At 36.0% G+C, this 16,803-nt stretch overlaps 1 protein-coding gene across 1 annotated transcript in view; it reads right to left on the minus strand.

The window, feature by feature from the left end:
- LOC132550631 (A-kinase anchor protein 13-like) overlaps positions 1-16,139 on the minus strand; it is a 170,851-nt gene extending 154,712 nt beyond the window's left edge. The window contains exons 1-4 of the mRNA XM_060214723.1: positions 16,064-16,139; positions 9,534-9,830; positions 4,633-4,825; positions 1,537-1,652 (exon numbers count right to left, since the gene is read on the minus strand). Coding sequence (XP_060070706.1) covers positions 1,537-1,652; positions 4,633-4,825; positions 9,534-9,830; positions 16,064-16,139 — 682 coding nt within the window. The remainder of the gene's footprint in view (positions 1-1,536; positions 1,653-4,632; positions 4,826-9,533; positions 9,831-16,063) is intronic.
- Positions 16,140-16,803: the final 664 nt, after the last annotated feature.

Raw genomic sequence — 16,803 nt, forward strand, 5'->3', positions numbered from 1 at the left:
CAGACAGAAGGACTTAGGAGTTTATCTCTAGACAGACAGAAGGCCCTAGGAGTTTATCTCTAGACAGAGAGAAGGCCCTAGGAGTTTATCTCTAGACAGACAGAAGGCCCTATGAGTTTATCCACTGTCAGAAGGAAGGCCCTCACATGAGTTTATCCACTGTCAGGAGGAAGGGCCTATGAGTTTATCCCCAGTCAGGAGGAAGGCCCTATGAGTTCATCCCCAGTCAGGAGAAATGGCCCTATGAGTTTATCCACTGTCAGGAGGAAGGGCCTATGAGTTTATCCCCAGTCAGGAGGAAGGCCCTATGAGTTCATCCCCAGTCAGGAGAAATGGCCCTATGAGTTTATCCACTGTCAGGAGGAAGGGCCTATGAGTTTATCCCCAGTCAGGAGGAAGGCCCTATGAGTTCATCCCCAGTCAGGAGAAATGGCCCTATGAGTTTATCCACTGTCAGGAGGAAGGGCCTATGAGTTAATCCCCAGTCAGGAGGAAGGCCCTATGAGTTCATCCCCAGTCAGGAGAAATGGCCCTATGAGTTTATCCACTGTCAGGAGGAAGGGCCTAGGAGTTTATCCCCAGTCAGGAGGAAGGCCCTATGAGTTCATCCCCAGTCAGGAGAAATGGCCCTATGAGTTTATCCACTGTCAGGAGGAAGGGCCTATGAGTTTATCCCCAGTCAGGAGGAAGTCCCTATGAGTTCATCCCCAGTCAGGAGAAATGGCCCTATGAGTTTATCCACTGTCAGGAGGAAGGGCCTATGAGTTAATCCCCAGTCAGGAGGAAATCCCTATGAGTTTATCCCCAGTCAGGAGGAAGGCCCTATGAGTTTATCCACTGTCAGGAGAAATGGCTCTGTGAGTTTATTGCCACTCAGGAGGAAGGGCCTATGAGTTTATTATCCCTAGTCAGGAGAAATGGCCCTATGAGTTTATCCAAAGTTAGAAGGAAGGCCCTATGAGTTTATCCCCAGTCAGGAGAAATGGCCCTATGAGTTTATCCCCAGTCAGGAGGAAGGGCCTATGAGTTAATCCCTAGTCAGGAGGAAATCCCTATGAGTTTATCCCCAGTTAGAAGGAAGGCCCTATGAGTTTATCCCCAGTCAGGAGAAATGGCCCTATGAGTTTATCCCCAGTCAGGAGGAAGGGCCTATGAGTTAATTGCCAGTCAGGATAAATGGCCCTATGAGTTTATCCACTGTCAGGAGGAATGCCCTATGAGTTAATCCCCAGTCAGGAGAAATGGCCCTATGAGTTTATCCCCAGTCAGGAGGAAGGGCCTATGAGTTAATCGCCAGTCAGGAGAAATGGCCCTATGAGTTTATCCACTGTCAGGAGGAATGTCCTATGAGTTAATCCCCAGTCAGGAGAAATGGCCCTATGAGTTTATCCCCAGTCAGGAGGAAATCCCTATGAGTTAATCCCTAGTCAGAAGAAAGGCCCTACAAGCTTATCCCTATTGAGAAAGAAGGCAATATGATTCCCAGTCAGAAATACTTGTTTAAAAATCTGGAGAGAATATCAGGGCTGAACCCACCTAAAGATCTCTGCAGGTACGTGCTGAGGGAGACCTCTCGGTTGTCATAGTAACTGATGATGCCCTCATTGGTCTTTATAGGTTTGTTTTCTACTTTAACAAAGTGAGAGTTGTATCTGCAAAAGACAGAAAAGGAACATATTCATTATCTATATACAATCACTAATAACTAACAACAGTAACAATTTTTTTTATTTAAATGATAAATGATTGGATCAAAATTAAATTACATGAAATGTTTGTCTCTTAAAACTTGCAATTAAAATGTTGTGGGCGATATATGTCCCTTAAGGCTTGTGATACTCCTTTATCAGTTACAGCAGTAATAACATGTACTACAATCCTCTTGGCCAATGTTGACTGTCCTCTCCCACATCATGCTGGGGGTTTCTTTACTGAGGGTCACTTGTATTATGTAACGTGTCACCAGCATTATGCTATGTATCCAACAAGATAATAAAGAGTGTGAATGATACACAGCTCAGCATGCTGTACACTTCCTGTATCTTGTGAAACACTAACTGTTGATAGTATGTGTAAGGAAACTCCTTATCAGTATATTTATACTTGATATTTACCTAATACACAGTCCTAACACTTCTAACATTAACACATGAGAGCACAGCCAGTACATTACAGCTGTCAGATATACTAAACTTTACACTAACTAGATACCAACAAGGTCAAATCTTCACCAATTGTCATTGTCAAAGTCAAATGTTCACTAATAAGATATCAAAAGGGTCAAATGTTCACTTATTAGGCATAAATAATGTCAAATGTTCACTAATAAGACATCATTCATGTCAAATGTTCACTAATTAAACATCATTATGTCAAATGTTCAATAATTAAACATCATTCAAGTCAAATGTTCACTAATTAAACATCATTCATGTCAAATGTTCACTAATTAAACATCATTATGTCAAATGTTCAATAATTAAACATCATTCAAGTCAAATGTTCACTAAATAGACATCATTCATGTCAAATGTTCACTAATTAGACATCATTCATGTCAAATGTTCACTAATTAGACATCATTCATGTCAAATGTTCACTAATTAGACATCATTCATGTCAAATGTTCACTAATTAGACATCATTCATGTCAAATGTTCACTAATTAGACATCATTCATGTCAAATGTTCACTAATTAGACATCATTCATGTCAAATGTTCACTAATTAGTCATCATTATGTCAAATGTTCACTAATTAGACATCATTATGTCAAATGTTCACTAATTAGACATCATTCATGTCAAATGTTCACTAATTAGTCATCATTCATGTCAAATGTTCACTAATTAGACATCATTATGTCAAATGTTCACTTATTTGTCATCATTCATGTCAAATGTTCACTAAATAGACATCATTCATGTCAAATGTTCACTTATTTGTCATCAATCATGTCAAATGTTCACTAATTAGACATCGTTATGTCAAATGTTCATTAAACAGACATCATTCATGTCAAATGTTCACTAATTAGTCATCATTCATGTCAAATGTTCACTAATTAGACATCAACAATGTCAAATGTTCACTAAATAGACATCATTCATGTCAAATGTTCACTAATTAGACATCATTCATGTAAAATGTTCACTAAATAGACATCATTCATGTCAAATGTTCACTAATTAGACATCAACAATGTCAAATGTCAAATGTCATCATTATGTCAAATGTTCACTTATTAGTCATCATTTATGTCAAATGTTCACTAATTAGATATCATTCATGTCAAATGTTCACTAATTAGACATCATTCATGTCAAATGTTCACTAATTAGACATCATTATGTCAAATGTTCACTAATTAGACATCAACAATGTCAAATGTTCACTATTTAGTCATCATTATGTCAAATGTTCACTTATTAGTCATCATTTATGTCAAATGTTCACTAATTAGATATCATTCATGTCAAATGTTCACTAATTAGACATCATTCATGTCAAATGTTCACTAATTAGACATCATTCATGTCAAATGTTCACTAATTAGACATCATTCATGTCAAATGTTCACTAATTAGTCATCATTCATGTCAAATGTTCACTTATTTGTCATCATTCATGTCAAATGTTCACTAATTAGACATCATTCATGTCAAATGTTCACTAATTAGACATCATTCATGTCAAATGTTCACTAATTAGACATCATTATGTCAAATGTTCACAAATGTTTAATTAGTCATCATTAATGTCAAATGTTCACTAATTAGACATCATTCATGTCAAATGTTCACTAATAAGACATCATTCATGTCAAATGTTCACTAATTAGACATCATTCATGTCAAATGTTCACTAAATAGACATCATTCATGTCAAATGTTCACTAATAAGTCATCATTCATGTCAAATGTTCACTAATTAGTTCACATCATTCATGTCAAATGTTCACTAATTAGACATCATGTTCACTAATTAGATATCAATGTCAAATGTCAAATGTTCACTAATTAGACATCAAATGTTCATGTCAAATGTTCACTAATTAGACATCATTCATGTCAAATGTTCACTAATTAGACATCATTCATGTCAAATGTTCACTAATTAGTCATCATTCATGTCAAATGTTCACTAATTAGACATCATTCATGTCAACTGTTCACTAATTAGTCATCATTCATGTCAAATGTTCACTAATTAGACATCATTCATGTGAAATGTTCACTAATTAGTCATCATTATGTCAAATGTTCACTTATTAGTCATCATTAATGTCAAATGTTCACTAATTAGATATCATTCATGTCAAATGTTCACTTACTGAATTACATATAACTTTTAAGAGTTGTGGGCAGTCGATAAACAACTATAAAAAAAAAATCATAGCACAAAATATATAATACTTATTTGATACAAAAAACAGTGCATTGGTACTTGTGCACAGGAAAATCATACTAAACACAGTGTTTAAGTTGACATCTTGAAAAAAAGTGTCCTGTGTTTGAACTTATCACTTGGACATGAGTCAATGAGGAAATCTGCCTTTATATAGATAAACAAACAATATATTGATACAAACAAGATGCTAAGCTGTCTACAGGTTGACTGTGCTAGACTTACTCTGTTAGTATCTCACTGAGGTCAGTGAAGCCCTGTTCAGCAGCTATATCCCTCGGCAGGTTTCCAAGAGGATTGGATATGGATAAGCACTGTTCACTCCCTGGTTTGTTGAGCAGAAAGAGTGTGACTTTGTTTAACCCTAATCGTGCTGTGAAATGTAACAAAGTTTCCCTCGTCTGGTTATCCGGATTCTCTGCAACCAAATATTAGATATGTTTTTAAAACTTTGAAAAGACATTGTTTCAATTTTCACAATTTCTTAAAAAGCGTTGAGATATAGGTATATGATACAGATAGCATCTTTGTCAAACTAATAACACATATGATATCCTAAACTGTATGTCAACAAACACACTCCTGACCACTCATACTTTCCAGCTAGTGATCATGACCCACATCCTGACAAATAACTCTGATCTGTTAACAATCTGTTTACTTAGAAATCATTAAAGAAAATCAAAATCATATAACCTATGTCATTGACATTAAATCATGACAATTTAATACAAGTCTGATATCTCTGCATTCTATATTTGGTAGCTTACAGTGGTACACCTATAAAAAGTAAACACCTGACATACGACCACATATCCCTACTTGTACAGTTTGATCCTAAGTGGAGTTAAAATGCGAGTTACAACGTCAACATATTGACACAGATTTGTGAACTAGACAGATTTACACAACCTAATTCTTTTCCTATTAGTGTCATTATTATAGACAGGTTGACGAGGTCTTGATGATGGTGTAAATCATAATGAGGCAGGAAACCTGTTTTGTGGTTTATAAGGGATATTGGCCCCAGACAAGGGCGACAGTGTGGAACTGGTTGATGGAGAATAAACGGATGATCTAGTAACCTAATCAACTTCACTCAGTTGCTCCAATCTCATCACCATCAGTAAACCATGACACATGTAATAGGTAGGAAGTTCTGATCCATGTAATAAAGACTAGGACCCATATGATAGATAGAAAGCTGGGACCCATGTTAGAGTTAGAAAACTATGATGCATGTAATAAATAGAAACTATGACAGGTTATAAATAGATATAGATATAAGAGTTACTTACAAGATTGGAAATCTCTGCCAAAGAATAATGCTATTTTTTGACAGATAGCAGAAAAAAAAAATATCAAAAATTAAAACTCTTCCAGCAGCAAAATGCACCAAGAGAATGCTAGTTTGTACAAAGTGAACAAAGTTTCAGGTAGTTTTTAAACAGTTTTATCACCATACTCTTGGAACCATGAAATTTACTATTTTGTCTTTTTGTTTATTTGCGAAAGAGGCCATGGTAACAAGAAAAATGAAAAAAACAAGAAAACTCCTCTAATGCAAAAAGTACAACTAGAGTGAAAGAATGATAAGTGGACACAGTTTAGGGCAGTTATCCTGAATGGTTTTGACATTTTAATCCAGAAACAGCTAAATCTGTAGTTTTGCCTGTTTCCATGGTAATAAAAAACAAATATATACATATTGAAATAAGCCCATGGGCCTTAACTGTCACCTGACTAGAGCCAGAACACTGTAACTTATATCCAATTGGTCCCATTATTGAACTCCTTCAAGGTCTTAAAGCTAATAATGCAAGTTAAAAAACTTCCATGTTAAAACAAAAACTTTAAAGGTTATCTGACTATAAATACATATATATTAAAGAGGCTAAATATGCCTAAAATAAATTGCTCAACTGCTCTACAGCTCGCCAAGGAGACAATTTTGGTTCATAAAAGCATTTTCTGCAAACTTGAAATCAAATTCTTTATAGATGCTACTACACAAGTGGTATTACTCTGAAGCTATTGCTTGTTGAAAAAGAAATTTTAAGATCATAACTAATGGTCAAGGTCAATTATTTGAACAAATCGGTAGCCCTTTATTCACTTATATTACAGAACCAGTATCAACAGCCTAGACCTTTCTGTTATTGAGAAGAAGTTGTTTGAAAATTATAACACATCTGACACCTGTGACATTTAAAAAGAGAAAAGTAAATCACATGAACAAAATTGGTAGCCCTTTATCCCAGCATGCTACAGGCCCAATATCAGCACCCTGGGCCTATTTGTTATTGAGAAGAAGTCATTTGAATAGAAAGTTTATGCACCACGTTATCAAGTTTGCTGCATCAAAATCAGTTTATGTTAATTAGAGGCATTGTGTTTACGAGGTCCAATGGCAATAAAACTGCAAAGGGCAATAAATCTACAAATAGCTATCAAATCATTTTCATTGAAAAACTCATCCAAGATCTTATAAATAGAAGCTGAACACCAAATTTCATCAAAGTCTGCATATTTACTCAAGTTCTCATGTTCACAAAATCCATTATAACTGTAAAGGGCCATCAATCTGCAAATAAAACTCGAATTGGTCTCATTGTCATGTCATTGTCATCTCATGAGGGATCTTATTGATATATGGCTACAGACCAAATATACCATATACCTAAATTTTATGATTTGGCTGATCTGTTTCCATGGTAACAGAAAAAGTATATACATGGAGAACTTCTCCATAGTAGGAAGCATTACTAAGAAACTAGTTTGATATCTGAGCAAAGGTTTGACAAGATATTTTAACAGTATCAGACCTCTGGTCCAGAAAAATCCATTTACCTTAAATTCATAATATGGCTTGCCTATTATCTGTTTCTATGGTAACAAAAAAATCCTACACATTTAAATGGAAAACTTCTTCAAACCAGAAGGCACTACTGAAGCACAAGCCTGATAGCTGTATTAAATTTTAATTGGCTTCAGACCTCTGGACAGATGGAACTCCAAATTACTAAGTCCTGTGAAAGACATATATGTACAAAATCTCTGATCCACAGCCATTTTCTTTTTATAAAACTGATTTTTATTTTACAAAAGCTATTTTGTAAATATCATGAACACTGGGCTAATCCATCAATAATCAATAGAACAACAAGCATGTAATGTATATACATATATTTTCTGTGGATTGAGTCACTGTTAGGACAAAACAATTTGCATATTTACATATCAATCATATCAGAGGAATGCTAATGAAGAGTAATTAAAATGTATATTTATCAAAGTGACATTTCTCATTGGTGACTTTAAATACCATCAAACAAACATTTAGGTGATCTCCTACGTAAAGTGTATGGTAGAGTTCTCAGAATACCGACTCCAAGTTTGACAACTCCAAAAATATTACCAAGGAGTAGGACATACATAGTTCATCAACTGGTACAAGATATTTCTGATATTTGAAATATTGACAAATAGAAAATTTATGTTTCAGATCAAATAAAAGTGATAAAATTAAATGAATTATTAAGACAGAACAAAGGAATGAAATACAATATAAATGATTCCAATGTGATCTAGGACGATACCAGATAGATAATTGATCTGACAAGGTATACATATTGTGTAATGTAAATCAAAGCATCATATCTAAACTTTTAATGACAATTTCACACACTCCAAATTCATTCCCTAAAGACCACCATTAATATGTTGTTATCTTAACTAGATACTGCTAAGGTCTGTGCTATAGGAGAGATAGACAATCTACAAGCACAAAAATAATTTTGAAAGCCAATACTATGGTGAGGACATTGGGCGACAAATGGTTGAATTTTTTCTCTGTGTTTTCTTAAATTTTGAAGCACATTTATGTAAGAATGCAACCAAAATTAGAGATGTATCACATACAAATTTTCTCATAAAGATAAAGTAAATTTGTATCTATACTTCCATCTAATAACTATACCTCACAGTTGATCTACAGATTTGGACCTTACCTAAATCAACGTCACCGACACCAAATTATGTTTTACATAAAGAATACCAACATCAATTTTTTTTGTTCAGCACCAAGAACACCTATGTCATATAAATTTTTCTGAGCCAAGAACACCTCTGCCATATTATCTGTTCTGCATCAAGAACACCTATGTTATATCATTTGTTCTGCACCAAGAGTGTCTATATCATATCATTTGAACAGCACCAAGAACACATCTGTCATATTATTCTTTCTGCACCAAGAACACATCTGTCATATTATTCTTTCTGCACCAAGAACACATCTGTCATATTATTCTTTCTGTATTATTCTTTCTGCACCAAGAACACATCTGTCATATTATTCTTTCTGCACCAAGAACACATCTGTCATATCATTCTTTCTGCACCAAGAACACATCTGTCATATTATTCTTTCTGCACCAAGAACACATCTGTCATATCATTCTTTCTGCACCAAGAACACATCTGTCATATTATTCTTTCTGCATCTGTCAAACCATTTGTGTTGTATGAAGAATACCAATGTCATATTATTTGTGCTGCACCAAGAACACCTACATCATATTATTTGTTCAACACCCGAGAGCATTTACATCATATTATTTGTTCTGCAATAAGAACACCTACATCATATTATTTGTGCTGTACCAAGAACACCTCTGTCATATTATTTTGTTCTGCAACAACAACACCTCTGTCATATTATTTGTGCTGTACCAAGAACACCTATGTCAAATCATTTCCCTCTGAAGCACTACATTGTAGGTATCTTTTTTCAGAAAAATCAATTTTTGGCAACTGGATGTTGAAGTAAATCCTTGAATATTTCAGTTTCTGTAAAAAAGAAACCAGTGGGTTTACAATATGTATTGCCACCTTCTTATCAGATATTTGTGACCAGATTTAAAAGTCACAGTATCTTAAATCATTAATGTGTCAGGTTCATTTAAATTTTAAAATGACAAAAAGAATAAAAAAACTAAACACTAAAGAAGACAAGCATATGAACAGTTCACTGAAACAAAAACAAAGGTGTCCTACAAGAGAAACATGACAAAATGGTTTGTTCAAACAGCGAAATCAGGAATCACATCCATTATCATACTGACCCAGTGGGGAGGTAGATCCCAGTAAATGCCACCAGTCTGGTATGTCCAAGAAATTTAACGCTTTCTGGAGTCGGTCATCCAAAGTGTCCAGAATCTCGTTAGAAAGATCAAAGTAGTCTGATCGGATAAGTTCAAGGTCGTCTAATGCAGTGACGTTGTATACACTCTCCACAAGGAACTGGGCCATATAGAATGCACTGTCATAGTAAAATCGGAATGGGGTACCACCCAGAATACTGCACTCATTACCATGGAAACACAGGATGCTCAACTGAACAGATTCTTCTCTATGATGTGCTGAAAGAAACAAAGCAGAGGCAACATTAATCATGTAGATACAAAGACCCTATGAACGACACATATGATTAATGACAAAATATTTTCAATGAGGAGGTTAGGAGTTTTAATTAGATTTAATTGAGATTAATGCAGGTATATTCATATGAATATCTATAGGTAAAAGGTCAAGTTTTTAACGAGCACCTGTCAGGACACCGAGTCCAAACAAAATATAATAAGTCACATGGTGATTTCTCAACTCAAAAACACATCATCATACAATAAAAAAATTTTAAATAATGAAAATAGATGCAATCATCAAAAGTGCTTCTTGCTTACTTCTTCAAAGAATTTCCTATTTAACATGTGACACTACCTAAAACCTACCTTTATTTGTTATATAGGTGAACATTGACTGCCAGTGTCTTTGTACAGATACCACATAGTAATTAGCATACCCTACACACTAATACCTACATACATATAAACATCAAGTATACAGAACTATCTACTCATCAACATCAATTAACCTGTATATGTTCCTAGAGAGAAGAAGCCCCCAGATTGACAACATTATAGTATAATACATAGGCTACAGCATTGTAACAGTGACCTAAAAACAACAGGGCATGATTTTGTTGTGTCGGTACACCTGTCATCACACTCTGTCTGGCTCCAAATGTCATCACTGTGTGAGGCTATGTAACATCATCTATACTGTGTGAGGCTATGTAACATCTATACTGTGTGAAGCTATGTAACATCATCTATACTGTGTGAGGCTATGTAACATCTATACTGTGTGAAGCTATGTAACATCTATACTGTGTGAGGCTATGTAACATCTTCTATACAGCATGAGGCTATGTAACATCTATACTGTGTGAGGCTATATAACATCTATACTGTGTTTCTGAAGTAATCAATGTGTGAGGCTATGTAACATCTATACTGCGTGAGGCTATGTAACATCTATACTGTGTGAGGCTAGGTAACATCTATACTGTGTGAGGCTATGTAACATCTATACTGCGTGAGGCTATGTAACATCTATACTGTGTGAGGCTAGGTAACATCTATACTGAGTGAGGCTATGTAACATCTATACTGTGTTTCTGAAGTAATCAATGTGTGAGGCTATGTAACATCTATACTGTGTGAGGCTATGTAACATCTATACTGTGTGATGCTATGTAACATCTTCTATACTGTGTGAGGCTATGTAACATCTATACTGTGTGAGGCTATGTAACATCTATACTGTGTGAGGCTATGTAACATCTATACTGTGTGAGGCTATGTAACATCATCTATACTGTGTGAGGCTATGTAACATCTATACTGTGTGATGCTATGTAACATCTTCTATACTGTGTGAGGCTATGTAACATCTATACTGTGTGATGCTATGTAACATCTTCTATACTGTGTGAGGCTATGTAACATCTATACTGTGTGAGGCTATGTAACATCTATACTGTGTGAGGCTATGTAACATCATCTATACTGTGTGAGGCTATGTAACATCTTCTATACTGTGTGAGGCTATGTAACATCTATACTGTGTGAGGCTATGTAACATCATCTATACTGTGTGAGGCTATGTAACATCTATACTGTGTGAGGCTATGTAACATCTATACTGTGTGATGCTATGTAACATCTTCTATACTGTGTGAGGCTATGTAACATCTATACTGTGTGAGGCTATGTAACATCTATACTGTGTGAGGCTAGGTAACATCTATACTTTGTGAGGCTATGTAACATCTATACTGTGTGAGGCTATGTAACATCTTCTATACTGTGTGAGGCTATGTAACATCTATACTGTGTGAGGCTAGGTAACATCTATACTGTGTGAGGCTATGTAACATCATCTATACTGTGTGAGGCTATGTAACATCTATACTGTGTGAGGCTAGGTAACATCTATACTGTGTGAGGCTATGTAACATCATCTATACTGTGTGAGGCTATGTAACAGTTTCTACACTCCATCCTATCATGTATTTTTTATGTGTTGTCAGTATAAATATAAGTTGAAGGCATGCAACACATGTCAATTTCAACATTATTTTTGTGCCTAGGTTACTGTGTTTCTGAAGTAATCAATGATTGAGTGGGCAGTGGTAATACACTCGCATTTCTCCTCGATGTCTTGAATTAGATTTCCCCAGCGGACCTGTAAAGGTAGGGTGTCACCAGCCTGATCACTGATATCAAATGTTAATCAATGATATAAGCAATTTTTTCAGAAATATAAAACCATTCTAGACATGACTAGGCCATCAACAGAGATAAACCATAGTTATCACAGATGAGGCAAACACAATCTACTATAGATTTTGTTTGGGTGTGTGAGGAACAAACAGAAAGACAGCTAAACAACAATTATCTATTAGTCTGTCCACTCCACAAAGTCTAAGAATAATAAGGCCTAGATCATATTCTCGAACTTCTAAATCCACAATGGTCATCTGTCAGCCATTTTGTTTTTTGATCAGTCCCATGATCATAATGCCACAACTAGGAATTGAGGGGAACCTTAAAGCAAAATTTGAGAAAGATCTATATCTAGTACTTTTCTGGTCAGCCCCAGAAGACTATTGAGATAAAATTGTCATTGCAACGATACTACTATTATAAAATTGTCCAAATATCATGTGATACTATTAAACATCCCAGAGATAATGAATACGTTTTTTCCATCTGAAATCAGAAATCACTTACCTGCAGTTAGCTGATTATTTCGCCTTGGATTACTTCCAATAATTATCACAGCTTTTTGCTAAAACTTCATTTGTAATTGAAGTCTGCAATAATTCCACAGAAACAACCTTCCAGCATTAACTTGCCAGGATATGGTGCAAAACGACACCAGTCAGTCTTATCAACACACCACCATTCAATATCTCAAAATAACTTTTTCTCTAAATCAGCAGTAACACATTGACAGAAATTAAGACCAGGTAGTGCTTCAGGAACACTGGTGAGGCACCCTATGCTGGGACCCAAAGCAGTGACAGTCAATACGACAGAAAACAGAAGGCATTAGTACTTTTATGTGCTGTAACCTGCACCCATCAAGATCCTGACAACCCCACCAGTATACCTACTGAGCCCTGACCCTGGTGCTCTATATCGACTCTGTGTTGATAAATAGTACCCTGATTTATATTCTTTCTAAAATAGCACTTGGAAAGAGATAGTACACCGGTGTGTACTACAGCACCCCTATGGATTCTGTAAGTGCCAGACAGGTTGGTATGGAATCATTTTTCATTACAGCAGGACTTATGTTCTTCTAAACCGTTCAAAGAATAATCTCTACGCACCCGATATCATATGGTATTCAAAAGACTACTTTGCTGCAATCAGTGATTGCTCAACCAATCAAATATTAATTTATCTTCAGCTCTTGGCACTGGTACATGAGTTGAACACCAAGTCAGACCGGAAATACATTTATTTCATTAATTAACTTCAGGTGTGTTGAGCGACCGATCAATTCCAGTCCCTAGCTTCACATTGATTTCAGTCCTCAGCCTCACACAAGACTGATCCAGGTGGAAATACAGGCACACCTGCCTATACAGGTCATTCAAGGGAGTTACCAAAAATGGCCTTGAAATGTATGTGAACTTTTACGTAACAAGTGGGCAAAGTGGCCTGTACCAATCACCTGTTCTGCAACTTAAACGGTCTCTGACACCTGAGCTAATTTCTCAAAAATTTTAAATCAATTTCCCAAGCATGTTAAATGCCATGACCTATTGCCTCTTGGGGTTATTAGGAAAATGTGTTTAAAAGACTTTTACACATTTGACCACTGTGACCTTTAAAGTGGGTCAAGGCCATTTGATTGATTGAATTTGTTAGCCTTTCCTCCAAGCATGCTACAAACCCAATATCAGTACCTGCATCTTTTGGTTATTAAGAAGAAGTCATTTAATGATGTTTAACTTATTTGACCACAGTAAGCTTGAACCTAGGTAAAGGTCATTCATTTGAACAAACTTGGTGGCACTTCTTCCCAGCATGCTACAAGCTTGTATCAGTACCCTGAATCTTTTGGTTATTGTGAAGAAGTCACTTAAATGGAAAAGTTTATAACCAACAATGGATGCTGTGCCAAAGCATAGGCACAACATAGGCACACTTCACAGTCATGCAGATGAATAAAATGTCAATCACTCAGAGTTAAATAACTGGCTATTGAAATAAGTGGACTTTAGAGACAGGGATTCTTTTTTTATTTACACAAGTGGCCTTTATTGACAGGAGTTTATAACATAGAATTTGCATTTACAGACAGGTGTCTATAATTCTGAAGTAAACTTTACAGACAGGTATATATCATACAGATGTGGCTTTACAGACAGGTATCTATTATTGATACTTTATAGGAAGGAATCTATCACATAGAAGTAACTTTTATAGACACATACAAGTATACAGATGTGGCTTTACAGACAGGTATCTATTATTGATACTTTATAGGAAGGAATCTATCACATAGAAGTGACTTTTATAGACACATACAAGTATACAGAGGTGGCTTTTCTGGACGGTTTTATTATAGAGGTGGTCTTAATAGACAGGTGTCTTTTATACAGAGGTGGTCTTTTAAAGACAGGTAGCTGTTATAGAGGAGCAACCTATAAAGACAGGTATGCATTACAAAGATGTGGCATTTTTGGACAGATATCTATTATACATAGGTGACATTTAAGGGAAGGTTTATACAGAGGTGGCCTTTTGACTATTAGCTATGTAGCATCTAATTCTCTGAAATACAAAATTATGTGTCTTGGTTCTGTACCTGTAGTATCTGGAGTTTCTGGAGATTGCAAGATGTGCTTTAGTGTAAACATCCCTTACTTAATAGCAATTCAGTATCCACATGTTGGGGAGGGGACAGGAAGGGAGGTTAGAGAGTAAACAACTGATGCAAGCCACACCTAGCCTAAGTTAGTCAGGGCTTTCAGAAATAAATTACAGCTCAATCATAATCTTGTAGTGTTTACCTCATGTTTTCCCGTGTAAAGTGGAAGGTTCATCTTTTTTAATTAAATATGACGAGATTTACATAATGTGAATAAAAGTTTCCTTATGAAGAAACATAGACATGTATATTATGCTCTTATTGTTTTTCTCATGCATTCTTATCCTGTTGAACAATGATATTACCATAACAATGACAACACAAGATCTCCTAGAGGAAGATTGGCACCCACCATTGTTTAGTCTTTATTTGTTCTTTGTACTGATTTGAATAGCCAATCATTTGGTCCATTGGTTATTGAGAAGAAGTTGTTTAAAAGAAAAAAACTGACAACGGACGGACAGAAGACATGCCACAGCCCTTCTGTCCAGGTAAGCTAAAAATACAACTACAACTCTTTACAAGACTAAAAAATTTCTAGATACACGCACATTTCTCCCTTCCCATCCCACAAACATTTTCAAACCTTGGTTTCATAAATTCATTGATTATTTGATAGCCTTCCTTGTCCCAAGACTAATTCTTTTATTTCTATAGAAACTTAGTGCTATCATTCGGCTCTGCCAATCTAACCAGCCTTTCATGAAATATTTTCTAAGAGCTCCCTTTTCTATCCCAAAGAGCTTCCATTACATATCCCACTACCATACTACCAATCACAATCTTCTCCCCATTCCCTATGTTCATTTCATATATCTGTCAAATTCTTTTCTCTAACCCCACCCATCTTCCCTTCAATCAGTGTAATTCCTTCTTTCAATCCCACCTACCTTTCCTGCAGCTAATTACAATCTCCTTTCCAATTCCACCTACCTCCCTTTTACCCAATACCACCTAACTCCCTTTCACCCAATACCACCTACCTCCCTTTCACCCAATTCCACCTACCTCCCTTTCACCCAATACCACCTACCTCCCTTTCACCCAATACCACCTACCTCCCTTTCACCCAATACCACCTACCTCCCTTTCACCCAATTCCACCTACCTCCCTTTCACCCAATACCACTTACCTCCCTTTCACCCAATACCACCTACCGAATGCTCCCACTCAATCAAAATTTTCTTTACAAAACCAAACTTTAACCTAAACTTCCTGTTTCCAATACTACCTACCTTCCTTTCAACTGGTCACATTCCTTCTTCCAATCCTATTTCTCTTTCCTTCAGCCAATTACCATCCACTTTCTAATCCACTTCTTACCCTCCTGCCAGTTACAATTCTCTTTCCAATTCCACCTACCTTCCCTCCAACCAAATACAAAACTCATTCCAATCCCACCTGCATTCCCGTCAATCAACAAAATTCCTTCTTCCATTCTCATCTATCTTAACGCTAGCCTTTCACAGTACCTTACCCTTTCACAATATCTTCCCTTCAATCATTCAAAATTTTCTTTCTAATTCCACCTACCTTCCCCACCAACAAATCACAATTTTCTTTCTAATTCCACCTACCTTCCCCACCAACCAATCACAATTTTCTTTCTAAGTCCACCTACCTCCTCCCCTCCACCAATCAGCATTTTTATTTCAAATCCAATCCCTCCTGTCATTTGAACAATTGATCCATGAGTATTCTACCTCAACATATAGAATATTCAACCAATCAACCAAAACAATCTGCTTCCCTCCTTTTTCCTAATCCCAGGAGTCATCCTCTCGCCCCTATGATCCATCACATCGAAGGCTTAACCATAAAGAGCATTGCTCTTAAATTACTACAGCATTATGTATTGACACACTGTGTCAAAATGGCATTTATTTTACAATCCTCCACCCAAGCTGAAATCATGGTTTTTATATATAGGGAGACCAGACCCCAACTAAATGAGAAATTACTGCTTGTTAAATGTGAAGGCTGTAGTTGATTGATCAGTGGAAATCAGAATTGTTGTGAGGTGTCTCAAGTAATCAAGTTTCACTCTCTCCAGCTTATGTCATTTGTATTACATGAAACACATTGTCAGCCCTGACGTGATC

Source organism: Ylistrum balloti, unplaced genomic scaffold (assembly GCF_031769215.1).
Source record: "Ylistrum balloti isolate Yb309-2 unplaced genomic scaffold, AGI_CSIRO_Ybal_v1 Utg370136, whole genome shotgun sequence".
In the NCBI taxonomy this organism is placed as follows: Eukaryota; Metazoa; Mollusca; class Bivalvia; order Pectinida; family Pectinidae; genus Ylistrum; species Ylistrum balloti.